Raw genomic sequence first — 27,627 nt, forward strand, 5'->3', positions numbered from 1 at the left:
CTTCAAAGATCAAGTCTGGCTGCCTGACCACTTCAGGCCTGCCCAAAAGTTAAAGCCTATTACTGATGGTGTTGTCCAAATGCCTGTTGAGCATTGACAGCTGTGGGGCACCAACCACCTCTCTAGGAAGCCTGTTGCAGTCTTTGGCACCCTCACAGTAAATAAATTTTTCCTAACGCCCAGCCTGAGCTTCCCCTGGCTCAGCTTTGTGCTGTTCCCTCACGGCCTGCCATCAGTGACCAGGGAGCAGAGGCCGGCACCTCCCTCTCCATTCCCCTCCTCAGGAGGCTGCAGAGACCACTGAGGCCACCTCTCAGCCTCCTCTTCTCCAGACTGGACAAACCACGTGTCCTCAGCCTCTCCTCATACCATATGCCTTCCAGCCCTTTTACCAGCTCTGTTGTTCTCCTCTGGATGCTTTAAAGGACCTTAACATCCTTTTTATAGGTCTGGGCTCCTTCTGTGGAGCCCAGAACTGCATACAATATTCAAGGTGAGACTGCACCAACACTAAATACAGTGGGAGGATCACAACTTATGACCGTCTGGCTCTGCTGTGTTTAGTGCACCCCAAAATGCAGTTTGACCTTTTGGCTGCCAGGCACACTGCTGGCTTATGTTGAGCCTGCTGTTGACAAGCACCACCAAATCCCTTTCTGCTGAGGTGCTCTCCAGCCACTCGACTCCCAGGTTGTGCTTGTGTCTGATATTACTCTGTCCCAGGTACAGAACCCAGCAGTTACCTTTGCTGAACTTCGTGCTGTTGCTGGTCACCCAATGCTCCAGTCTATCTAGATCCCTCTGCAAGGCCTCTCATCCCTCCAGGGTGTCAGCAGCACCTCCCAGTTTAGCGTCATCAAAAAACTTGCTAACATTCCACTCCTGCATCCAGACCATCATCCAGATTGATAAAAACATTGAACAGGATTGGCTCTTCAAGAGCCCTAAAGAACACTGCTGGTGATCAGCTGCCAGCCAGATGTAGCCCCATTCACTATAGCCCTCTACCTTCAAGCCAGTTCATCACCCAGCAAAGCGTGAACTTGTTTACCTCACTGTAGAACAATTTGTCCCGAAGGATGCTGTGAGGGACAGTGTCAAATACCTTACTAATAAAAATAAAAATTAAAATTAAAAACATTCCCACTTTAGAACTAAACTGTGTCCAGCATTTTCTTCAAAGATGCAGACATAATTACTGTATTGAGTGTTATAGCTACTGTGATCACTTCTAACAACTTTACAGCAAGTTTGACCAATGATCCTTTTGCCTGAACTAATTTTCTCCTGTTTTGTTTTTGTTTTTTTTTTTTTTCCTTGAGTTCAAGTTAAGTGAGAAGGACTGGGACAGTGAAAAGAATGAGTCTTGCTCTACCAAGTCTTGCTCACTAAGACAACAAAACACCACAATAATTTTGTCACGTTCCTAAAAGATCAAGTTCGTTTCATGCAATATGTAAAATAGCACAGAGCAGTGCAGTATTTGACTGTCATAAACTTAACAAACATTCCAGAAACAACTCAGCTGATTCAAGACGTGCTTAGAGACATTGCCTTTCAGACTTCAGAGGAGCCACAAATATTGGTCCAAAGCAGGACATTGGACAAACTTTTATTCAATCTGCACTTCAAAATGCTCCTGAGCAGGGAAGAAACACTCACAGCCTGTCACTCATGTCTGCAATTATTAAATCATAGAATCATTAAGGTTGGAAAAGCCCTCCGAGATATCTGGTCTAACCATTCCCCTACCACCAATGTCACCCACAGAACCATGTCCCTAACCACCACGTCCAACCTTTCCTTGAACACCCGCAGGGACGATGACTCCACCACCTCCCTGGGCAACCCGTCCCAGTGCCTGACTGCTCTTTCTGAGAAGAAACGTCTCCTCATTTCCAACCTAAACCTCTCCTGGCACAACTTGAGGCCATTCCCTCTTGTCCTATCACTAGTTACCTGTGAGAAGAGGCCAACCCCCAGCTCCCCACACCTTCCTTTCAGGCAGTTGCAGAGAGCAATAAGGCCTCCCCTGAGCCTCCTCTTCTCCAGACCAAACACCCCCAGCTCCCTCAGCCGCTCCTCACAGGACTTGTGCTCCAGGCCCTTCACCAGCTTCGTAGCCCTGCTCTGGACATGCTCCAGGGCCTCGATGTCCTTCTTGTAGTGAGGGCTCCAAAGCTGAACACAGCACTTGAGGTGCAGCCTCTCCAGAGCCGAGTACAGAGGGACAATCACCTATCTCCCTGGCCCTGCTAGCTACACTATTCCTGACACAAGCCAGGATGCCGTTGGCTTTCTTGGCCACCTGGGCACACTGCTGGCTCATGTTCAGGCGACCCATTCATTAGGAACTCACTCAGCTCACACACTCCCTGCTGGCACTGCAGGAACCAGACCTAACGGAGGAAAACAGCAGGGCTGAGCAGGAAAGGGCAACAGGGTTTGGGGGTTTGTTTGCTTCTCCCACTGCATTTCTGGAGACATCTCCAGCTCCCACAGCACCTTTCCAATAACCTGGCAAGTCTTGTATGGGCAGGCAAATGCTGTATTTGTTCTGAAACTCTGCACAGACGTAACCCTGGGCCCATGTCTTAGTAAACAACTCAGAACTGCCACTTCCTTTCATAACCTAAGAATCAGTATCTGACTTATCCCCTGTTAACAGTTAAATCCTAGCGATGTGTGGAAAGAATGACAGACACAGTGCCTTTTTACCTGCTTATGGAGGTATAGTAGAAACGTGCCAATTAGCACACAGCTGGACATAAGCCCTGGACTTTTTCTGGGACGCCATCCAAGTAAGTGAAACGATCTGATCTTTCTTCCAGTGACCCCAGTGGCAGCAGCAGACTCAAGGCCAGACGGTATGAGAGCAGGTTTGCTTTAGCTCCTCTTCCAGGTTCTCAGCCAGGTTCTTATGTACCTTTCCTCCAGGTCTCTGCATCCCCAGTCCTTGGGAGGCTGACTACTCTCCTCTGCCTTTCGGCAAGTCTCTGCAGGGATCATGGCGTTTTTAAGAGTCAAGGACAAAGGACTCAGACGGGGCACCTTAGGTCACACAGCCTCCACATTCTTGTCTCGAAGCCATGTACAAGTTTCTGCTAGAAAGCTCACCCAAACACTGCCCTGAAGGCTGCAGGTCCTCTTCCCCGGTCAGTCTCAATGAAAGCCCTGGATGGTTTCTTCTGCATGGCTTCTCCTTTTAGCACTCTCTGAAATTCTGGGACACACAAGTCAGACTGCACCTCAGCCATCTTTCCTCAACAAGCAGAGGCCATCTTTTCTCTATTTCCCCCTCAGCCTTGGTTCAACACTCAGAGATAATCCTACAAGCTCTTCTCTCAGTCTCTCTTCCTGAAATGATTACTCTTGGATGTCAAAAGCAAGTGCCACTGATAAAGATAAATGAATCCAGGCCCTACTGTGCAATGTTAGGTCAACCTGCCTGAATAGATGACCTCCAGAGGTCCCTTCCAACCTCAATATTCTGTGAAAATCAAGAACATGAGTTATCTGATCATTTTCAGCTTCTGATTTTTGAAGGTAAGGTGGCCTCCAGGTGCCCCTTGCCCTGCTCTCGCTTTAAAGGAAGCTTGGGCCTCAGATCAATACATCCGTCACCACTTGGTCAGATCAGTGTGACTCCACGTTTCACTCTGAATACCACCTAGATCAAAGATGTGTGTGCCTCAACAAATTATTCAGCTAGCTCAGAGGACAGTGCACAGAGTTTTTCCTTTCTTAAGCACTCCTGATTAAGGCAGCTTTACACTCTAGGGCCCACAGCACACCAGGGCCATAAATCCACATTCAGGTTACTCAAGAGGAATCTTCACAACAGTCTTAGCTCCCCTCTCAGCTAAACTTCTGTTCTTGGCAAAATCTGACATCCACAACATCTTCCATAAAGGAAAGGGAAAGCCTGAGCTTCTTCTCTCTTCTCCTACTTCATGCCAATCGGTCCAAAAAGAAACTTTGCTGTGGCTCTCTTAGCCTTAGAAACCCAAATTCCTCTGTGTTACTGCAGTGGTTATACCATTTACTTAGCAACTGAGCACACTCCAAAACTGAAAGTGAGAGCAAGAGATCTCTCTGCCTCATGCTAGGACCTGAATGTTATGTCCCTCACTTTGCAGTCTCATCTCCCCTGGCTGTTGACATCAAAATGGATAAGGAGAGATCTGAATGTCAGAGTAAAGGCCTCTGAGGACCAATCTCACTGACCTCAGCAGTGATAAGAGGGCAGCTTTAGGTTCTCTAACCTTCTTGAGGAGGAACAGTAATGGATCAGCTATAAGTATAGCAAGCTATAAGTAATAATAAGATCAGCTATAAGTATAGTATAGAAAGAGGGAAAATTGGGAGAAAACAGGAACCAGTGGGCATAATCTGAATTAAGGGATGTGAATATAATTTTACAGTGATAAAAAATAGACAGCCTTGGGTATATGCCTGAGGAAAGCTTGGCAGTTTTCAAGAAGATGATGAGACAGCAATGCTTAAGACCATAGCATAAAGCATTTAAATGAAAAGGTTGACCCTTGCATCTCCTTTGTAGACACGCTTCACTAGTTCTCAGTGTCTCTCCTTTGTGGGCTAATGCTTTCAGTCTCAAAGTTCAAGGCACTGTTTGAGTTGCTATTTCTAAATTTACACCCCCAGAAATCTCTACCAATGTACGAGACTCATTGTTAATTCCCTCATTAAACAGTAACCAGGATAGCGTAAAGTGAGTGTATATGTTGGTGAGAGTGCTAAGTAGGTATTCTTCAATGGTAAAATCCCAGAAGGGAGCTGAAACTTCTACCATTTCTTAGAGGTTAAGCTCATACCTCTATAGGTGTAGAAGTGCCATTACTGCTTGAAACAACTTCTGACAGGAGATTGTTTGAATTTTCATCTCTTCAGCTAAGCCTTTGCTGAAAGATAATGGATTGGGCCAGCCTTGTTCCTGTGGGGTTACTGTTTGTCCTCATTCTCCTGCTGATTGTGAAAAGACAATATTTCTGGAAGAGCCATGTGAATAAGAACCTTCCCCCAGGACCCAAGCCTTTACCCATCATTGGAAATCTGCACATCTTGGACTTGAAGAAACTTGACGGGACAATGATAAAGGTAACTTCCGTAGTTCTATTTCTCAGAGCTCTCACTCTAAGGCAGAGTTATAGATACAAAGTTTTCTCAAGGAATGGAAATCACAAACACAACAGGATTTATTCTCTGCAGAACTGCTATTCCTATTATATGATATTGTGTTGGTGCAGGGGAATTGGCTTCCAGCCATATTAACAAGAGAATTGACCTACTTCTGTTGAACACAGGAAATGCTGGGGCTCTCCAGGCAAGGGTAACTAGAAGAGAGGGGCCTTGGGTCTCTTGTTGTTAAAGGAAATTCCACCAGCAACTGCTGAAACATTTAGGGAGGAGAACAGAGCTTTTTGGAAGATGTTTGCTAGATTCAGCCATCAGGGAACTGACAGCAAACAAATTCTTGATCCTCTCCCTTGATGGAAAAATCTTCCTGGTTTCCCAGAGCAAACTAGGAAACAAACTAGCACTGCTTGTTCTTTCATACCTTGTAGCAGTAAAGTCCAGGATTTTGGGGAAGACAGTGTTTGACAGTCAGATAGGGTATGATTTTTGGTGTAGACTCACTGTGCTATTCCTCAAAACCACAAACAGCAAATCTAAGTGTTTCAGGGAGTTCCTGTATCCTACCATGTACTACCACCTTGGAAATCAGTCTCCTTTTGGGTAGGTGAACATTTCCAGCTGTCCTCTGTGAGTTCTCTGCTTCTAAATCAAAAGTTAGAGAGACAGTGCAGTGGACACAGTTAGCCTCCTAAAAGTCAAATATCTAGCAGAGAAATCAAATATCTGACAGAAGATTACAGACCCCATTGTGATTCTTTGTATTTATTCACAATATCTCCAATATTTGTATGACAAATTCTCAATATTTTGGGCAGAGGATGAAAAGCCAGTGCCATGTGAGAAGAACATTGAACCCGATGAAAAACAAGTATTTTTAACCTTGTTGAATATCATCTTCTTGCTTCCTTTCATCCCACTAGCTGTCTGAAACATATGGCCCAGTGTTCAGAATTCAAATGGGACCAAAGACAGTGGTGGTGCTATCAGGATACGACACAGTGAAGGAAGCTCTGGTGAACCATGCAGATGCATTTGCAGGGAGACCTAAAATACAAATAATCAAAGAAACAGCAAAAGGAAAAGGTGAGTGCGCTGTTCTGTTCCCCGTACACCTGCCTTCTCCAAAGAAAGATAACAGGATGAGGTTTTCTCCATGAAAAGGGGAATGCTGAACCTCTCACTTTGTTTTGCTATGCGTGTGAAACAATTTGAGTGGTGTGTGGTGATATCTATCAAGGATAAGAAGAGATGATATCCTTAATTTACACATAAACACCTCATTTAGAGGTCTGAACCAGCTGCTGAGACTTAGGGATGTTATGTTGAGGAGCTGTGCAATGGGTTGACCGTCACTGGCAGCCAGACAGACATTTGCACTCACACTCCAGCTGCTCTCTCACTTCCCCTCCTCAACAGGACAGGAGGAGAAAATAAGATGGAAAAGCCTTTGGGTCAAGATAAAGACAGGGAGATCACTTACCAATTGCTGTTATAGGCAAAACAGATTCAGCTTGGGGAAAATTAATGTATTGTCAATTAAATAACAGAATAGGATGATGAAAAACAAAGACAAAGCAAAAGCACCTTCACCCAACCCACCCCTTCTTCATAAGCTTAACTTCACTCCTTAGCTTCTGAATCCTCTACCTCTTCCCCACCCGAAGCAGTGCAGGGGAATGGGCAATGGGGAGTTGCAATCAATGCACAGCACTTCATTTCTGCCACTCCTTCCTCCTCACACTTTTCCTCTGCTCCAATGTGGGGTCTCTCCCACAGGCTACAGCCCTTCATGAACTGGTGCATTTCATGAAGGGCTCAGCTTTGGCCAACAGTCGGTCCAGTTGGTAGTCAGATGGAACTGGTCCTGACACCAGGACAGGCCCTGGCCTCTTCTTACAGAGCCACCCCTGCAACCCCTCTCTCTACAAAAACCTGGCCACATAAACCCTAAACAAACTAGCAGAGAAGTGTCTGTTATATCAGTAGCACTACCTCAAAATACTTCTGTGAGATTGATGTTATTGAAGGCCTATTTAAAAAAAAAAAAAAAAAGTTTAATTTACATTTTTCTCTTTAAGGGAAAATAAACAATAATTCAAGACCTTAGTTTTTTTCGTCAGAGGGACCCCACTCTTGCTCTGAGTTCTTCTGGGCAGAATATACTCTCTACAGATGTTAGACACTGAACAAGAGCTTTTGATTCCCATAAATATTGATGGAATACATGGAAATAGGGACATGAGTAACTAATATGTCATTAAATGTCAACCTATCTGTAAATATTTTCTTTCCTCCCTAGAAACAGTTTCTTGAACAGGACTACAAAAGAATAATGATAGGTGTAATGAAAGTTAATAGCAGTGTCATCTTGACCAAAACTTCTCTGAATATACCACTGAGGATTCTCTGCAGCCATTCTAGGATGTATAGGGGTGATTCCCATGACAGAGTGAGGAAATTTTCCAAACTGGTGTCCATGACACAGGTTCTCATTCAGCCCCTATGGTCACTGAAGAAACATGGGCGCTCTCGAGGGGGAAGGATTTGTCAGCCCAAGGGAGACATCTAACATGAAAGAGCATACCCGTCATCCCAGGAGATGTCCCAGAGACACAAATCCAACTCTAAACCAAATTGAGCAAAAGTGTCCTAATGTCTCAGAACACATCAGACACCATGTGAATTCAGAGCAGTGGCTACTTCCCTCAGAGCATTCTCCTGACATATTTTTCCTTTCTTTTCATTTACATGGAGACACAATCTATTTTGAGAGCAGCAGAGTGATTTCCCTGTCCTTATCTCAACCCATGAGCCTTTCTTCATCTTATCTTCTCCCCCTGTTCTTTTCAGGAAAGGGACTGAGATATGAGCGTGGTGGACCTTAGCTGTCCATCAGTGTGAAACCACCACAGGGTAGATGAGGAATCTGCTGAAAATTCTGTTTATGTGCTTTCATTTTCAATTTCAGGAGTTATATTTTCTTATGGAGAAAACTGGAAAGTAATGCGAAGATTTACTCTTACAACCTTACGAGACTTTGGAATGGGAAAGAAGGCCATAGAGGATCGTGTTGTAGAAGAGTATGGATACCTGGCAGATGTCATTGAGTCACAGAAAGGTGGGGAGATTACTACCTCCATAACATGTCTCTGACTTTTCTCAGAAAACATTTTCAGGAATGCCAAGATTCAAGGGAGAGGCTTAGAACACTTTCAGAGATATACCTTTTTCCAGCATCTGTGCTGGATGATGAGTTTACATGACTTCTGTCTTTATCCCTGTCTCTCTACCTGGCAATTGCCTGACATGCAAATGAAAACATTTACTGAGGCTCTGAAAGTCAAACATGGAGGCAAACAGCACTGTTGAGGAAAGGGATTTGTTCCTCCCCGTGCAGCACCTCTACAAATTACAGTCTTTGATTGATCAAAGAGCAAAGGGAGAAAAGCACAAGGCAACTGCAAGGACTTGCATATCTAGACTGAAAAAATCATTGTCCCTAGAGGCACACGTCTGGGAAATCCCTCCCAGTAGGAGACAGAAGATCCATTTATAGATGCCACCATCATCATCCAGGATTGTTTCTCACTAGTCTCAGTTACCAAGAGCAGGAATTAGAATGGAATCTTAGATTCATAGACTCGTATAACGTTTTGGATTGGATCATCTAATCTTAAAGATAATCTAATCCAACCCCCCTGCCAGAGACAGGGGAACCTTCCACTAGATCATGCTGCTCAAAGCCCCATCCAATCCAACCTTGAACCTGAACTTGACTTTCCCCCAGGGATGGGTCATCAACAGCTTCTCTGGGCAACCTGTTCCAAAGCCTCACCACCTTCTGAGTGAAGAATTTCTTCCTAATATCTAATCTAAAACTATCTTCTTTGAGTTTTAAACCATTACCCCTTGTCCTATCACTACATACCCTTATAAAAAAATAAAATAAAATAAAAAGTCTGTCTCCATCTTTCTTATAAGCCTTCTTCAAGTATTGAAAGGCTGCAATAAGGTCTCCATGGAGCCTTCTCTTCTCCAAGCTAAGCAACCCCAGCTCTCTCAGCCTGTCTTCCCAGGAGAGGTGCTCCAGCCCTCTGATCATTCCGTGACTTCAGCAGGCAGCTGTTTCAACCAAGTAGATTTGCCATGAAAACAGATTTCTATATCATCATGCTAGTTAGGCTTCAAGTCCCCACCTCAAAGCCCTGAAAGAAGGAGCTATGTCCAGCTGCAAAGTTGCACCAGCGGGACCTACATACTGTAGAACTGAGAGCCCCAGCAGGAAAGAATGAGTGACCAAGAGCTACTTCTTTAGGAAATTTGACTTAAATGTTCTAGACAAGCACAGTCCAGTTCTCAAATATTGGTAAAAAGGGACTGCCCAGGATAGCACTAACAGGGGAAGTAGCAATTGCTGAGAGTTTTCCTTATACTTGGAAATTTTAAGACCATGTATGACCAAGAAGAGCAGAACTGGGGAAGGGCCATAAAGACCCAGGACCACAATGGTCTTGAAGAAAATGGAGAGGAGCACAAAAACTCACTTTCAGTCTCAGGTCTCTTAAAAGCTTTTGGTGACTTGTGAACCAGGAGATGGGGGAAACTTTCTTCCTGACAACTCTGTGCCTATCGTATCCCGGACTTTCACAAAGCCTCTGCATGCTACTGTAATATTTTAATTAATTACAATAACCATTGACTATGTTGTTTGCACCACCTTTTCCTATGCTAGGGAAGCCCCTTGAGATGACTCTGATAATGAATGCTGCTGTTGCTAATGTCATTGTATCCATATTGCTTGGAAAACGGTATGACTATGAAGACCCCACATTCAAAAGACTCCTGTCATTGATGAATGAAAATATAAGACTTTTTGGAAGGCCATCAGTTTCGGTAATTCATACTGTTTGAATGTTGCTCTTCAAAATCACACGCTACACAAAGCATTAACAGTACACTTACCTCACTCCTGATCGGTGCAATTCATTTATCTGTACATGACAAATGCATTTTGAAATGGCAGAAAGAAGACCTCTGGTGCTAGATGAATCTCTCTTAGCAGCATAGACTGGAGATTACAAGTTCCTCATTTCATGAAGAAGAACTGAAGAACATGCAATACAATACAAAGAGCGTGTCCCCAAGTGATAGAAGTTGATCATTATTCCCCATCTCCCATACAAACAATATAAAAAAAAATGTGAACGTCTGTAACTGTCTCTTAAATAGTAACTGTCTCTTGATACATCCAATTCCAATAACGTGGAGAGGGAGGGATGAATTCTCTAGGAGTGGACAGCTAGAAAACTGTGTCAAGGACATATAAACATTGGATTTCTAGGCCACCATCAGCTAGTGTGATTAATATATACTGTAAGAGAGAATAAATTTAACCATTTACATAGCTGGCCAGAGAAGGAGGACAAAGGGTGTTTTGCATCATGAATATAAGACTATACACCTTTTTCTGTATGGGCTTTTGTTACTACATACTGTTGAACAGTGGTACATTTACTTAGCAGCTCCTTTTTCTTCTTCTTCATCTCTGCATCTTGTAGCTGTACAATATATTCCCAGCCCTTGGATTCTTCCTGAAGGACCGCAAAGCTTTTCTTAAGAATGTGAAGGAAGTCAATGCTTTTATCAAGGTTACTTTCATAGAACATCTTAAAGTCCTGGACAGAAATGACCAGAGGAGCTTCATTGACGCTTTCCTGGTCAGACAACAAGAGGTAATTGAATCCCAGAAGCTCCTTCAAATCTCTTCACTTTCCTTTCAAGTCTTTACAGCTCAATAAGTATTCTTCATCAGAGATCTAGCATGTGCTAAAGTCCTACTAAAAACTGTGCTAGAGTTGAAAGACTGTGCCTTTATTTCAGCTAGAAGATAAAATAATCACAGGCAAGCATCTTCCCTGTGTCCCCATTAATTTATAAGGAAAATACAAAACTGAGCAAAGTATGAGAAGAAATATTTACTTGTAGTTTAAAATCCTGTTCTGTACCCCAGCATTTCTGATTCTTTTTTATAAAATATTGTCCCCCTTCATAGACGCATACCCTGGGAAAGCTCTAGGACTCTTCAGCACATATTTCTTGTTTTCAGTTGACATCTCACACAAAATTTTATATACCTGCTTCCACAAAAAACACACTTTAGTTCTACAGGTCTTGTAAAAATGAAGCAGGGCTTGTACCCACAAATGTTGGCCACTGGAACTCAGAGGAACATGAACCATCTTCTAGGGTTGTTTTTTTGTTTGTTTGTTTGTTTGTTTGTTTGTTTTGGTGCTAGGGGAAGGTAAAGGCAATATCACAATGAACCAAGTCCCTAGTACCTCTTGAGCTCACTTGAAAGCCCAGGCCTGGCAGCAAATCTGTTCTTCCCAAGAAATTTCGTTCTGTAATATGCTCTGCTCCATGACCCAGGAAAAGAAAAACTTGATTTAATTATTTGGGTGGCCCCAGTCATTCCTGTTATTACTGAAATTAACCTTGCTGACTTGATTGTGTGTTCTTGTGGGCAGCAGAGACAGTCCAAGCACTCGGTGCTTCAAGGCTCAGCTTATTACAGATTTCTCAAGGCATCACTTCAAAACCTTCTCCTTTAAAATTTTAACTCCTCCCTGAGGTTTGCATATGACTTTTTTTCCTGTTCTCTGATGAAAAACCACCTTCTCGAATCTTTAACCAGATGATAAAATTATTGTTTCATTTCTCCAGGAGAATGGAAAGGACAATGGGTTTTTTGATAATGAAAACTTAACTGAGGTTGTGAGAAATCTGTTTGCAGCTGGTACAGATACCACATCCACCACTTTGCGCTGGGGCCTTCTGCTCATGATGAAATATCCTGAAATTCAGAGTAAGTGGAAACTGGGCATCCAGTGGCTTCCTTCTCATCAGGTCACCTTGAATGTGACTTCAGACTAAACAGGGTTGAATAAAAAAGTGAATTCTCCATATCCCATTATTCTAACAAGATAAAGAGATGTTCAAGCAGTCTGTATGATCCATGTTTCTTTCACAGAAAAAGTCCAAGAAGAGATAGAGCAAGTGCTAGGATCAAACCCCCCACGTACTGAGCATCGGACTCAAATGCCATATACAGATGCTGTTATCCATGAAATTCAGAGGTTCGCTAATATCCTGCCATTGAGCCTGCCTCATGATACTACTGCAGATGTCAATCTCAAAGGCTATTTCATTCCCAAGGTGAGATGCCAGGAGCACTCCTTTCCTTCTCTCTGTCCCCAGTGCATCCCCCCTTCAAGTCTGGCATCCAGGGATGCTCGCTCACTGCAGGGTTCTCACACACTCTCACTTTGTCAGGAGTTCCCCAGGTAAAGTGTGTTTATTCAGCTCCAACACTCATCATCACTCCGATGGCCACACCACCACCACTGTCAATGTAGTAACTGCTCTGCCTTGGCTTGCAGGGAACCTACATCATCCCCTTGCTGACTTCTGTCTTGCGAGACAAATCCCAGTGGGAGAAACCAGACACCTTCTACCCTGAGCACTTCCTTGACTCGGAGGGGAAGTTTATAAAGAAAGATGCTTTCATGCCTTTTTCAGCAGGTACCTTCTATTCCATTTTTAGGGCTCTGGAAGGAACTGGGCATCCAAGAATCCTTCCTTCCCACTGGAGTTGGTCTCTCTCCTCTCCTCTCCTCTCCTCTCCTCTCCTCTCCTCTCCTCTCCTCTCCTCTCCTCTCCTCTCCTCTCCTCTCCTCTCCTCTCCTCTCCTCTCCTCTCCTCTCCTCTCCTCTCCTCTCCTCTCCTCTCCTCTCCTCTCCTCTCCTCTCCTCTCCTCTCCTCTCCTCTCCTCTCCTCTCCTCTCCTCTCCTCTCCTCTCCTCTCCTCTCCTCTCCTCTCCTCTCCTCTCCTCTCCTCTCCTCTCCTCTCCTCTCCTCTCCCCTCCCCTCCCCTCCCCTCCCCTCCCCTCCCCTCCCCTCCCCTCCCCTCCCCTCCCCTCCCCTCCCCTCCCCTCCCCTCCCCTCCCCTCCCCTCCCCTCCCCTCCCCTCCCCTCCTCTCTCCTCTCCCCTCTCTCCTCTCTCCTTTCTCCTCTCTTCCTTCCACCTGCTAACTTCAATGGTCCAGCTTTACCAAAGGACCAGGACTTTTAATTCACCCCACTAGAGCTTAAAACCCCCACAACTACAGAAGCAGCTCCCACTGACTCTCTTACGGTCCATTCTGCATTTCATTCCAGGACGGAGGATCTGCGCTGGTGAGACTCTTGCCAAAATGGAGCTCTTCCTCTTCTTCACCAGCCTCCTACAGAGGTTCACTTTCCATCCTCCCCCAGGAGTTTCCACCTCAGACCTGGACCTCTCCCACACTACTGGGCTTACCGTTCCCCCAGTGACTTATGAGGTCTGTGCAGTGCCACGTTCCTAGGGGCTTTCTCAGCCATCTTCTTTCCCTGAAACACCCAGATGAAATATTTTAGTCTGTCTCTAGTCCCACGTGTGAAGTGTGGTACTTCTGAATCTGATAAGGGATGTTTAGCCCAAGTACACCTTGAATCACGGCAAGAGGTATGTCACACACCATTACAGCAGGCGGCAGTCCTGACATTCAGCCACTCCTTGAACGGGCAAATTGATGGTCTTTGTGAGGATGAATCCCATGATGGGATAGCAAAGTCCATTTCTTTTGGTCCATTCCTACACCACTGCATGTTGCCCTCAAGGAAAGAGGCTGAGGCTGGACTCTGGGCCAGAGCTCACAGGGTCCTGCACAGATCACACACACGCAAGTCCTCTCCCCTTCCACACCTCCATCACAGCTGTGCCCAAACTGCCCAGTGAAAATGATCCATTACACATTTTGTTCCGACACCAGTGCCCTGAATGCATGCACACACACACAGAGAAATGTAGAGAATTATATGTGTGCTGATGAGAATGACAAAAACACAGAAAAACAATAAATCACTCTCCATTTCAAATCAAACCACTGCTGGTGTCATTCTTCAAATCTGGAAGATCTTCTTTTGCACCTGAAATGGCTTCTGAGAAACTACCTATGTCTGGAACAGACAACCAGTGCTGTGCTTCCAGTGGGAACTGGGCAAACCAGTCCTTCCTTGGTGCCCTCTAGGCCCCTCCAACTTCCTTATTAACGAACCACGCTGTAGCTTTTTAGTCACAAGAACACCTGAAAAATTACCTAGTCTTTCTGGACTTCAGTAAAGCTTTGACACTGTGTGCTATAAGATCTCCATAGAGAAATAAAGTATGGGCTGGATGAGCAGACAGTGAGGTGGGTTGTGAACTGGCTGAATGGATGGGCCTAGCGGGTAGTGGTCAGAGGTGTAAAGTCTAGTTGGAGGCCATAATGAGAAGAGCACCCAAGGATCAATACGGGGTCTGGGACTGTTTAACATAATCCTTAATGATACAGATGAGGCGGGAGAGTGTACCTTCAGAAAATTTGCTCTTGACACAAAACTGAGGAGTGACTGATACGCCAGAGGGTCGTGATGCCACCCAGAGGGACATGGGCAGGCTGGAGGAATGGGCTGACGAGAACCTCATGAAGTTTGACAAGAACATGAAGTTGAACTTGAGCCAGCAGTATGCCATTACAGCAAAGAAGGCTCATTGTATCCTGGGCTGCATCAAGCAAAATATTACCGGCAGGCTGAGGACGGTGACTCTGTCCCCGTACTCAGCATTGGTGAGACCACACGTAGAGTAGTGTGCCCAGTTCTGGGCTCCTGTTGTGGTTTAACCCAGAAGGCAGCTAAGCACCACACAGCCATTCATCCCTGCTACGTGCTGTTCACTCAGGGCTACAGAGGCAATTTGGGGACTGGAGCATCTCTCTTGTGAGGAAAGGCCAAGAGAGCTGGGCCTGCTTAGCTTGGAGGGGAGAAAACTGAGAGGGGATCTTACAAATGTATACAAATATCTTAGAGGAGGGTGCCAGAGGCAGACTCTTTTCAATGGTGCCCAGAGACAAGACAAGAGGCAAAGGGCACAAACGGAAACACAGGATGCTCCATCTGAACATGAGGAAAAACTTCTTTGCTGTGAGGGTGACAAAGCACTGGAACAGGTTGTCCAGAGACATTGTGGATGATGTCCTCCTTTGACACATCCAACAGCCACCTGGACATGGTGCTGGGCATCCTGCTCTGGGTGGCCCTACTGGAGCAAGTGGGTTGGACCAGATGGACCCAGAGGTTCTTTTCAATCTCAATGATTCTGTGACTTTGTGATTTAAAATTCCGCATGAATCCAAGGGGAGCAAAGTTATACCAATGAATAAGCACTTAGAAAGAATCTCTCTGTGATTTCAGTGCTCAGGATATCAAGGCCGTGCCTGAACTAATGACGAAAATTTAATTAATCAGTAACCTGCAGGGCATGCAGAATTTATGACTGTTATACCAAACAGCAGGTTCATGACCTGTGGGTGTCCAAGGGCTTGGACTTTCATTCTTGAACAATGAAAGATACACACTCACCCAATCACACAAGCTTGACATCTACCTGCCTCTGTACCATACCAACAATTCATTAACAAGCACAGGGGAAGAGAATAAACCAGCCACTAACCACATGAAATACCGTTCACTGGGAAAGAGGCTTATGGACTAGTGTTTCTCACGGCAAAATTTTGCAGGAAGACAGAGATCCAGAGTTCACATTTTCTCTTTTCTTTTCTGTAGCAAATACTCGGCTGAATAGAGATGGACTGGAGCAGCAGCACTACCGTGGGCTTAGTGTTCGTCCTGACTTTTCTGATCATTTTGAAAATCGGAAGTTTCTTGAATAGCAACCGGAGAAAGAATCTTCCCCCGGGACCAAGAGCATTACCTATCATTGGAAATCTTCATTTGTTTGACTTGAAGCGACCCTACAGGACTTACCTACAGGTAGCCATTATCTTTTCTACTGGTCACATAACTACACGTAGCCCCACAGTCCAAGATGTCAGAGTTTTCCCTGACATGTTGCTTCAGAGATGATCCATAGCAAGGGAAAGGAGACAGTTGTTTGAGCAGGAAATTCTGAATGAAGTAAGATTTGTTCTTTATTATAACATCTTCTCCTTTCATTGCAACTTCATGCATTTGGGTTTCAGCCTTAAACTTCTCTCAAATTAACAGCAAGTCCTCACTTTATTTTTGTGGTAATTTTGTGAAAAAATGACAAGAAGTGATTTGGATAACTCCCTCTACTTTCCGTTGATTGATATGCCTAGGGTTGTGATTGTAGCCTTGTGTCTTCATTGATTTAACAGCCCCTGTCATGTTCCTTCCTTCCCTTCTTCCCCAAAATCTGAAGATAACTGTAAGGGACTACAGTTGCCAGAATATACAGAAAAGATCCAAGCAAACCAAAGGAAAAAAAAAATCTCTCGCTTTTCTTCTAGTGCTTTTTTAGTGCTTTTTCTTTACTGTAGCCCTTCCTGATTTTGAGTCAGAAGACCTCTATGAACCTGGTTCTTTTTTTTTTTTTTAATTACTATTAGACATTTAGATTTCATATATCTCCTTGCTGATGATTTTAAAGGGATATCTAACCTACAAGTCTGTATGTATGTCACAACCACAGATCAAAAGACCACTCAGATGCAGTATCTGGCAAATCATCTGTAGCTATTTAATGCAGCTTAACTGAGTTGGCAAAAGTCTCTGGTTTAATTCCAGTGCATCTATTATAATGGAAGAAGTTTGTCCTCTAACTTGAGCTTAGGTCAAGATTTAAAATTTTCATATACTTAGTGTGAAAATGAATCTGAATTCATTGAAATGAAACATTCATCCTGAGCATCAACACTGCAAATGGTGGAAAGCTGTTAGAGGAGAACACCCTTTGAAAAGATCAGTTTCTGCTACAGCTGCATTAGTCTGGGACAACAATATCATCAAAGAAGCTACCCTTAATTCAGACCCATGTCAATGCTGCCGTGTCATTTCATATAGTTGGCTGCACTTGCTTACCAGCTGTTGACTACCTTGCATAGCAATGCCAATAGCTGCTTTCTGATTCTCTGTGCAAACAGAAAAATAAGCGTAGTCAGGAAAACCATCTCATTTTGTCTGGAGAACCAAGAACATTGATTAAGTGAGAATAATTCAAGCTAAAAATGTACCAGCTTAGACAAAACAGGGTCTCTGAGACTCTCTTTGTAGACAGATTCATGTTGATTGTAGTCATATGCTAAAAGTGAGAATTTATCTGATGCTAGATTGTGGCCCAGAAACACTGTTATTTTTTACATGGTAATGGTAACAAAGGTTTGAATAGGTTTAGTCTGTGAGCATGGAGCTGCCTAAATGAAAGAGACACAATAACATAAAGATCAGTGTGAAAAATTGAGTCAAAAATTGAATTTATGTGGGCTTCTGGGGGAAGTCAGAGCTGTTGGCACAGAGGAAACTCTCAGTGGTTCTTTGATTGTTTGGGGGTTTCAGGTGTTAACACTAGGCTCCACTCCTAACTGTGCTATTCAGTCATTAATCATCATAATGTCTCTATTTATATTAATTCTCTTTCTCTGTCCTAAAACTTAGGGGCAGGATGGGAAGATAAGCAGCACTGAAAAGGTGGTGAATTTGTAGGCTGTACAAGTTGTAAATCACTGTTATCTTCCTCTGTCAGCTGTCAAAAGAATATGGTCCGGTCTACAGTGTTCAGATGGGACAAAGGAAAATAGTAGTGCTTTCTGGGTACGAGACAGTGAAGGAAGCTCTTGTAAACCAGGCAGATGCATTTGCAGAGAGACCTAAAATCCCAATCTTTGAAGATTTGACCAAAGGATATGGTGAGTTGGTTTTCTTTTTCCTATCCAACTTGACTTATTCAAAAACCATATTTCCTACAGAAAAAGCAGAGACTGGCATACCACTTAGAATCAGAATCAACAAAAGGCATTGGAAATACATGTGTAAAACTATAACCAAATAGTTATTCACACAGTAATAACAGAAAACAGATAATGCCCCACTTTCAGGATCTAGAGCAATGGGATGCATGACAGGGAAGGCATTTCTAGTTTTCCTGGTATGATTCTAAGCTTTGTTTGTAGCTTACCATAGAACCTCCTTTTCCTGAAATCACGTGAGTGTTATACTGCTGCTTCTCATTTCATGTGGTGAATAGTGTTCTTAAAATCTAAATGTGGCATTAGAATGGAACACATATAGAACTGGGGATTTATTTTAATAAGTGAAATACTGTATGCCAAGCTGGGTTTCCAAATAAGAATTTCACATTCAAAAAATTCTAATTTTGCATCAGACATTAATAATTATCTCTCCAAAGACCCTCAGACAAATTCAGGAATTATTCTCCAAGCATTTCCATAATTGCATCTTTTAATCACATTATTGCCTGTAAGCTTTCTTTATATATATAATTTATTTTTTTTAAAGAAAAATATAACTGAAGTAGTCAGTTACCTGGTGTGTAACAACTCTAGTGAAAAACTGATTAGGAATGTTTAAGACCTTGGCTAAATTTAAAACACATTTGTGTCTATTCAGGTATTTACTGCAATCATCAGAGACACAGGATCTCAGTTCAGTTAGTTCAGTCCCACTTTCAAAGGATGATGACTATAAATTTGAACTTGAATTTCCAATCCTGTCTTTCTTTTAGTGACAAGTGTCTCTCAGAGATATATATTCTTCCTGATCAAATATCTTTAATATCTTTTAAACAGTTTTTGTTTGGTTTTATTTCAACAAAACCTATTGTTGAAGTTTGGACGTCCTGAAGGAAAAGTTTTTTCTCCTCAGCCAGATGTAATCTAACCTGTTTTAAAAGTTACTGCTACAACTATCTACATTATGCATCTGTAAATTAGGTATTTCAAATCTGCTACTGCATTGAAATCTCTTTGTGTCAGGGCTTGTTTTTGCTCATGGTGAAAACTGGAAAGTGATGCGAAGATTTACTCTCACAACCTTACGAGACTTTGGAATGGGAAAAAGGGCCATTGAGGACCGCATTGTGGAGGAGTATGGGTACCTGTTAGACACCATTGGGTCACAAGAAGGTGGGTAGATGAGGCATTCTTCAGATCTCTAAAGTTTTGTTCAAGTACCCAGAGGCTTGGCGTTAACCTCTAGTTCTTCGTCTGTTGTACAGCTCAGGCTGAGCCAATTTTCTGTTGGTTTGGTATGGTTCTCTAATAATGAATAATAATCACTAATAACAAAAATAAATAAATAGCAATAATTAGTATTAAATTTACATAGTCTCTTGCCACAATGTAATGTCTTTCTTCGTTCATTGTGTAGGAAAGCCCTTTGATGCTAGTAAAATAATTAATTCAGCAGTTGCTAACATAATTGTGTCAATATTACTGGGAAAACGATTCGACTACAAAGATTCCAGATTTATAAGACTTCTACAGTTGACCAATGAAAGCGTGAGGCTTGCTGGGAAACCTTTGGTTACGGTAATGTTAAACAATTTTATGTTGCTGTTCTACTGGATGCCATGGGAACATAGTAACATGGGTAGTCTATTGTTTGTATTAAACAGAAAAATCTGAGATACCGAGAGATAATAGGTTTACAAGCACTTCCTGGGGCAAAACAAAGCTTAAGATAAAACGTGGCAATCTTAAAACCCACAACCAAACCCCAATCTCTCAAAGACCTACTTAAACTATAGTTTGATGAGTGTTAAATCTGGACTGAAAAAATCAGACTATTCTCCCATCTCCCTTGCTCTGAGACATTTTCTCCCTTGTGACTGAATTGTTTGCAGAGTACTAACATAAAATGGGTGTGAGAAAAAAAAATAAATAAAGTAAAATAAAATAATATAAAATAAAAAGATAGAGGGCAAGAGATATTAGTGAGTTTAATTTTCTGTGAGATAACTTTCCCAGCGCAATGTATTGTTCAGAAATTCGGATGCTTGTGTTGGTACAGTCAAGTTTGGTATGAGGAAAGGAACACCTGAGAAGGGAAGACAACAAGGCTTGTGTTTTTTTTTTATTAATTTGTTTTTCTGGCAGCAATGCTGACCGAAATGCCTGCTGAATTGGTCTTTAAGAAAAGCAATGAAATCCTGTAAGCTGCTGCCTGTCAGGGAAAGGGGAGCACTGGGTTGTCTCCCAGCTTGGTAAATGCAGCAGTCATGATGCACCATCAGGGAAGGTGTCTAAACTTCCAGTATATAGACCGTGACGATTTTTCTAGACAGAAGACAGTTGCGACTTTTTAGCCTAGAGAAGAGAAGGCTTGGGGAGAGGACCTTATCAATGTCTGTGGATACCCGCAGGGAGGTGCGGAGAGGCCGGAGCCGGGCTCTGCTCGGCGGTGCCCAGGGCCGGGCCCAGAGGCCCCGGGCCCAGCCCGGAGCCCCGGCGGCTCCCCCTGCCCCTCAGGCAGCACTGCTGGGCCGGGCGGGTGCCGGAGCCCTGGCACAGGCTGCCCCGAGAGGGGCCGGGGGCTGCTCCTTGGAGAGCTCCCCGAGCCCAGGGCCGTGGGGCTGGGCACCCTGCTGGGGGGGCCTGATAAGGTCAGGGGGGACGAGAGGGGCCCTTAGCCATTGTGTGATTGTGTATGATTCTGTAACCCTTTTAACTCCTTCAACAACTAAAACAACAACAACAACAACAACAACTCATTTCTGCGAGCTCAAAGTTAATTATTCAACAGGAAAAAAAAAAAAAAAAGAAAAAAAAAAATCTCTTTAGAGCTGTTACTCCTCCCTTGGTCCAATTCCAAAGATCATGGCAGAAAAGGACAGTCAGGACCATGGACCATGAATAACCTTTGTGGACACGATCTTCTCCCAAATACTCTTATCTGAGAAAGCAGAGATCTATCTCTACACACACATCTTGTAGTGCATGACCAGCAAGCCCAGCATTCTCCCAAAATATTTCACACGTATAGTGACAGGGCAACACAGGACACCCTCTCAGAGCACAGGACAGGGAGAAGCTACAGAGTTCATGGTCTACCTGTACAAGAAGAATACAGAATATATTTTTGCATGCTTCTGCTACACAGAAATGACTCAGTGAGTAATAAATATGCTCAGCTAACTGCATGCAATGCTGCCACACACCAGGTTCACTTCTCTCCCTTTGGGCTTTGAAACAGGAAAAAATGTTAGCAGAAGAGCTGGCCAAAATAATAAAAATAAATAAATAAATAAATAAATAAATAATAATAATAAAAACTTGCTGGACAATATTTCAGTTAGCATGTGGTATAGGTTCTTTTTTGTAAAAACCTGAAGTTTCACGATTTTTAGACATTTCATCAGCTGCACAGATCCCACTGTATACATCTGTGCAGTTCTGCTTCCATTCATCAGATGACAAGGATTTAACATACCGCCATTTATACTGTTGTAACAGTGGCAAAGCACAGCTTTTTACTCCAATTTCTTCCTCATATTTTGAAATATGATCCATATATGCCTGTGTGGTGACACAGACTAAGAAAACGCATGTGAAATAACTGGTAGTCTTTGAATTTTTGCTGTTACTTGCTGCTTTCAAGTGATGGTAGAGGTGGTCTGCAAGGAGGGAAAGGTTGTCAAGAACATACAAGGAGCTACACAATCAGTCCAAACATCTGTCCCACCACTGTCTCCTGCTGGCCAGCTGCAGATGTTTAAGTCACACCTATGCTTCTCCTGCAAAATAGTCTCTCAGCTTCCAGTAACTTGGGGCTGAGAGGTTTCCTTGGTGGATTTTCAACCATGAATTCATCCAGCCATGTTCTAAAGAAGAAAATATAAAGTCTTCGGTTTTGTATCTGCAAAATGGGCATGATATCATTTATTTGTTCCTGTAAAATGTTTACAGGCCTTTGGCTGGTAAATTTTATCTAATGCCTTTCCCTCCTGTAGATGTACAACATCTTCCCATACCTTGGATTCCTCCTAAGGGCTAACAAGACTCTTCTCAAAAATAAAGATGAATTCCATGCTTATGTGAAAGTTACTTTTATAGAACATCTGAAAACTCTGGACAAAAATGATCTAAGAAGTTTTATTGATGCTTTCCTTGTTAAACAGCAGGAGGTAACTGAATCTTCTTTTCATTTCTTCAAACTTTTATGGTTATATGAAGACACTTAGTATTACCTTTGAGTCCTAATAATTATAGCTATATTTCCTAACATAAATCCTTTTAAATTTATTTAATTTCTTTCTTTTTATTTACTTTTATGGTTTACCAAAGCTGCATTTTTCCATCTGCTCTGTCTATTGTCCTAGCCCTTCTGACTCTTTTAAAAACATAATGCATTACATAACAACCTGGGCTCTAGTGGGATCCTTATTTGCGGCTGTTATAGATCTTAGTTACCTTTTCATACGGAAAACAGCTCTCTTTGCAGCTGGCCCCAGTAAGGGCAGAGATCATACAAAACATAAAACTTCTTTCAACACTCTTCTCTGGGTACAAGCCCAAAGCTCTTTGTCTTTCATGCTTTTTCTTAAAATTCACTTTTAGTAAATATTTAGCTATCTATATTGCATTTTCCTATGGAAAGCTATAAGTTTTCATCTTTTTACCTCAACCACTCCTTTCCAGGAGAAATCCACTTCCAATGGGTATTTCCATAATGACAACTTGCTAAGCTTGGTGAGCAATTTGTTCACTGCTGGCCTTGAGACAATTTCCTCCACACTAAACTGGAGCCTTCTGCTGATGCTCAAGTACCCTGAAATTCAGAGTAAGTGGTTTTATGACAGACGCTCTTACACTCGGGAACTGAACAGGACCCTTGAGGGTCAACATATCTGTCAACGCATCGAGTTTAAAAAAGCCAATACTTTCAGTTAATTATTATCCAAGTATCACTATGCCCTGTGGTTGAGATCCAGTGAGGGGCACATCGGTCAGCCTAGCAGTAGATTATAGACAGATTTCATATTGGCCAGGTTCTCATTAGTTGGAAAAACAGCCGTGTCCTGTGTTGGGCAATGAAATTGTTCCAGATTTCTTTCAGAAACACGCTGTTGGCAAACCAAATGCCTATGCAGACATTAAATGGATGGTACCTGGTCTTTAAATGCTTGAGGACGTTCAGGGAATTGTTTTTCGTTTAACATCTGCAGTCCAGCTTACGTTTCAGGGTTGTTAGGAGTCTAGCAGGGCTTTTGACACAGAACAAGAAATTTCAGGCAGAAGAGAGGCCAAAAAAAAAAATATTTTCCTACTCACAGGGAAATCAAAGAGAATCCTGGAAAACATTCACTAAAATATGGTTAAAATGTAGCAAGTCAAGGAAATATGGTTTTCTTCTTCTCTCTCTTGCTCTTTTTTTTTTTTTTTTAACCTTCTCTGGATTGGGAGCACTCTTAAATCTTAAATTATCCATTTAAATTAACCAAATCCAGGTTTCTTAGTGGCAAAGAAATAATCAGACACTGTAAATCTGTCCACCTCCTGTTATTTCTGAAAGAAAAAAAAAAAAAAAAAAAGACTGACAGAATTTATGGTTCTCAGTTGAGGTATTTTATAGTTTTCCATCAGTGAAGCCCAGTATGTCTCAGGGATGAAAGAGTCCTTGTCTGTTTCTTATATTGTATTCCCTCGTCAGGAAAGGTTCAAGAAGAGATAGAGCAAGTGATAGGGTCAAACCCTCCACGAATCGAGCATCGTACTCAAATGCCATATACAGATGCTGTTATCCATGAAGTTCAGCGATTTGCTAGTATCCTGCCATTGGATTTGCCTCATGAGACTACTACAGATGTCATTCTCAAAGACTATTTCATTCCCAAGGTGAGATGCTTACAGGACTGTTTCTTTTAGCATTTCTCCAATCTCAGACATGGTTAATGTGATATATATGAACACTTTTGTGAAGTTACGCAATGGAAGCCAGAATAATCTCTTTGTCCAGGCTGATTTCTTCACATTAAAATCTTACTGTCATTACTGCCAACAAACTATTTTTGCACAGAATAACTCCACTGTCCTGTTTTGCAGGGAACCTACATCATCCCCTTGCTGATCTCTGTCCTGCAAGATAAATCCCAATGGCAGAAACCAGAGATGTTCTATCCTGAACACTTTCTTGACTCCAAGGGAAAGTTTGTGAAGAAAGACGCTTTCATGCCATTTTCAGCAGGTACCCTCTGTTTTCCATTTACTACTGTTGCAGGTACCAGTCTTAGGCAATTCATACTAGTGGTTCTTCGTTATTGAAGCCTGGCCTCCCCACACTGCCTTTCTCATGGGACCATTTCACAGCTCATTTCTCAGGATGCATTTCTCATAATAGAGAGTAATCACAAATGTCTACTAATTCCTTCAGCCTCTGGTTGTCATCAGTTTCTCTGTATTCAATGATTATAAAATAGAATTTGTAGTGTCTTCTTTTTAAATGTGAGGGAGGCTTTCAGAAAATTCCATGATAGTTTAGGTACGACATTTCTGCTCTATGACCTGGGCATCTTTTTTCTGGCCCTTTTTAAAAGTCCCATTCAAAAAGTCCTCAGCAGTGTCAGCCAAACAAATCTTCATATCCTGTACCAAAAGAGAGGGGTTGCATTACATAAATACCCAAGTTCTCTTTAATATCAATGAATGTAAAGGGGTTGCCTTTGAGTTTCCCACAGAGAGTGATGTTCACCTAAGCTTACACACCTGTATCATTTTCCAAAGCATGAGAGATTCCTATCCTCACAATGACTGCACCTTCCAAGGCATCTCTCCTGTTCTTCAGGTTCTTTCATTGTTCAGTTAATTTCCTATACATCAGTCCCTGGCCAATATACACACAATACTCTGCACTTTTTATGGACCTTATTTGTGTATTTTTAGTTGTGTGTGACATTTGAATATGTTTTTTTCTCATCATACTCAACATACAACATATAGTAAAATCCATTTGTTCATAAAATAATTTATGATATTGCCAATTCACAAGCCTTACTTTTCAGATTTAAGTCTAAATCTCCCAGCTGAAATCACATCCAGGGAGCATCAGCTCTGGGCATTCCCTGGAAAGCTCAGTTCATAGCACAGCTATGCCTTAGTACGTTGTTTTCCACTTTCAGTCAAGCAAGGGAGTTAAAATCAAATTTCATTTCAGGCCTTTGTTAGTTCTGGCCTTGAATTATCACGCTTTGATTAAGGAAGTTTATAAACTTATGAATTTGTCCAGGACTGAGAAAAAAAATATATTCATGGCAGTTTTGGAGAAAGGCTTATATTAGGGGCTCCATAGAATATCTCCACCACCTCCCTGCTCAGTCCCACCCTAGCCAATATATGTGAGTTTCCAAGGCCTTTTTTGATAAAGTGTAATAAGAATAAAAAAATAAAAATTAAAAAAAAAAATGCCTGTGACTAGGCTACACTAGCCAAAGTCAAGACAAAAACAGCCAAAGTTGGCCTGGGAACCAAAAACTGAACCAATCCCAAGTAGAGAAAAAAAATATATATATTTTGTTGAAAACTGGAATTAAGAAATTCAGATTGCATTTGCATATATTTATCCCAAAATACAAACATATACAATACAAACATATAACCAGCCCACTTTTAGGAAAAGAAATTAGTTGGCTTTATAATCATACCTGTGAAGACTAAGTATCCACTCTCTCAGGCTCCTGTGCACTTTTGAGTGCTGCTTCTTTCTTTATTTATACCGGGGACATGACATTTCAAGTCACTGTTCTTTCTCAGAATAAAAGCTGCTCAGAGGTTTTTATTTCTTCCAGCCATGGAAGAAGCATGTCACACTGACTCTCTTATGGTCCATTCTGCATTTCATTCCAGGGCGGAGGATCTGCGCTGGTGAGACTCTTGCCAAAATGGAGCTCTTCCTCTTCTTCACCAGCCTCCTACAGAGGTTCACCTTCCACCCTCCCCCAGGAGTTTCCGCCTCAGACCTGGACCTCAACCCTGCTATTTCATTTAATGTTATCCCCAAGCCCTATAAAATCTGTGCTGTAGCACGTTCATAGAGCTCAAATCAGTATAAATTTGATTTAAAAAATATATGACATTTTCATGATTTCTGCCTTCTTAATCCTTTGGCCAAAATCATTCACAACATTACATCTTAATAAAGGTCTTCAGTACCTCCAAACCAAAGTGGTGGTGTTTTATTTTTTATTTACTGAGGGAGGGCATTTCCTGTGGACCAGAAGCCCACAATTGACTCAGGGATCAACCTAATAGATGACCTAAACTGGACTAAATAATAGAGACTCTTTCTTTCTCTGCCCCTGAATTGTAAATGTTAACTAACATATGAAAATATGGGGCAGGTTCCACTGAAGGCAAGGTTTGAAAAAGGAAATCTCTATAGAACAAGTATTAATAGTCAGTGAGCACATTTCATTTTCTCATTTCATCAAAGTACTCCAAACAAACCAGATGTTTGCATTTTTTTCTCATATTAGCCTTTAAATAAAACACATTTACTTCTGTAATATAAGAAATCCAATGTAACAAGAAATCTTGCATTTATCTTATAAAGACTCTGAAAGCACAGAAAGAAAGTGATAATTGAAGGCATGATCACAGTGCACGAAGAAGTGGAAGGTGATACAATTGCATTGTGTTTTCCTGAGAGTGCACTTTTTTATGTACGTAACAACCAATTTTATCTAACCACCTTCGTAGATACAGATAGACGTGACCTCCATAAACCTGTTAGCTGAGGCTTTCCCATGTATTTATCTTCAAAGATGGACTTCCAAGACTAATTTTCTTTTCCTATCTCTAACATTTCTGAAAATAAATAAATAAATAAGTAAAATAAACTCACACCTCAGTTTAAACACTATTTCTTTTCATTTTGGAGATTGGAGGTGAAATTATGATTTTATTTTATTTTTTTTACACGAGTAAAACAGGCCCCTGTTCATTCACTGCTAAGCACTGACTGAGCGTGCCCAACCTAGACTCCATAATTCAGGTTTTTTATACACTCCCAGGGCACCAAACTGCCTTCTTGTTTCACTGCAGGGCCAACCCATGACGATCACATGCATGCCGAAAGCCTTACTATTAACCCCTAAAAGGTACATTCTGATTTGCTTATCCAACACATACATCTCACTTGAAACCTCAGTAGGGCCCCTTAGTGCCCATAATGGTCTTGCTGTGACATATTAGTACCAGCAAATGAGTGAGCTGGAGCTTGTTAGAAGAAGTGCTAAACACCCAAACTGCAGCATGAAGTGCTCGGTTCATCTCAACTGTCTTCAGCTCACAACTGTCATCTCACAGCTGTGTCACGCCATCTGCTGGCAGCTGTAGCCCTAGATCAGCCTTCTTCCAGTTCACCAACACACGCCTGTTTTCCTTAAAGCAACATTTAGCCCGTTGCATCCCAATATATCATCAAAGCCGACCAGTTTAATGTTTATTAAACTGACTTAATGGACTACATCATCTCTGAGATGTACGATGGCCATCATTTGACTGTTTATTTGAGGATGCTGAAGGCTTTTTGCCAGGAGTTGGCACCAAACATGGAGAAGCTAAATCTCCATTTCTAG

At 42.3% G+C, this 27,627-nt stretch overlaps 1 protein-coding gene across 1 annotated transcript; it reads left to right on the forward strand.

The window, feature by feature from the left end:
- The first annotated feature begins 4,732 nt into the window (after positions 1 to 4,732).
- LOC310897473 (uncharacterized protein) lies at positions 4,733 to 26,204 on the forward strand. The gene is made up of 19 exons (XM_083831124.1): positions 4,733 to 5,118; positions 6,078 to 6,240; positions 8,126 to 8,275; positions 9,890 to 10,050; positions 10,716 to 10,889; positions 11,881 to 12,022; positions 12,188 to 12,372; positions 12,597 to 12,738; positions 13,374 to 13,558; positions 14,660 to 14,845; positions 15,858 to 16,049; positions 17,782 to 17,944; positions 19,031 to 19,180; positions 19,425 to 19,585; positions 22,006 to 22,179; positions 22,694 to 22,835; positions 23,706 to 23,890; positions 24,098 to 24,239; positions 25,895 to 26,204. Exons 1-19 carry the CDS (start codon positions 4,933 to 4,935, stop codon positions 26,080 to 26,082), a joined length of 3,171 nt encoding a protein of 1,056 aa, XP_083687250.1. The 5' UTR covers positions 4,733 to 4,932; the 3' UTR covers positions 26,083 to 26,204.
- The last annotated feature ends 1,423 nt before the right edge of the window (positions 26,205 to 27,627 follow it).

This window comes from Anser anser, assembly GCF_964211835.1.
Source record: "Anser anser genome assembly, chromosome: 3".
NCBI lineage: Eukaryota > Metazoa > Chordata > Aves > Anseriformes > Anatidae > Anser > Anser anser.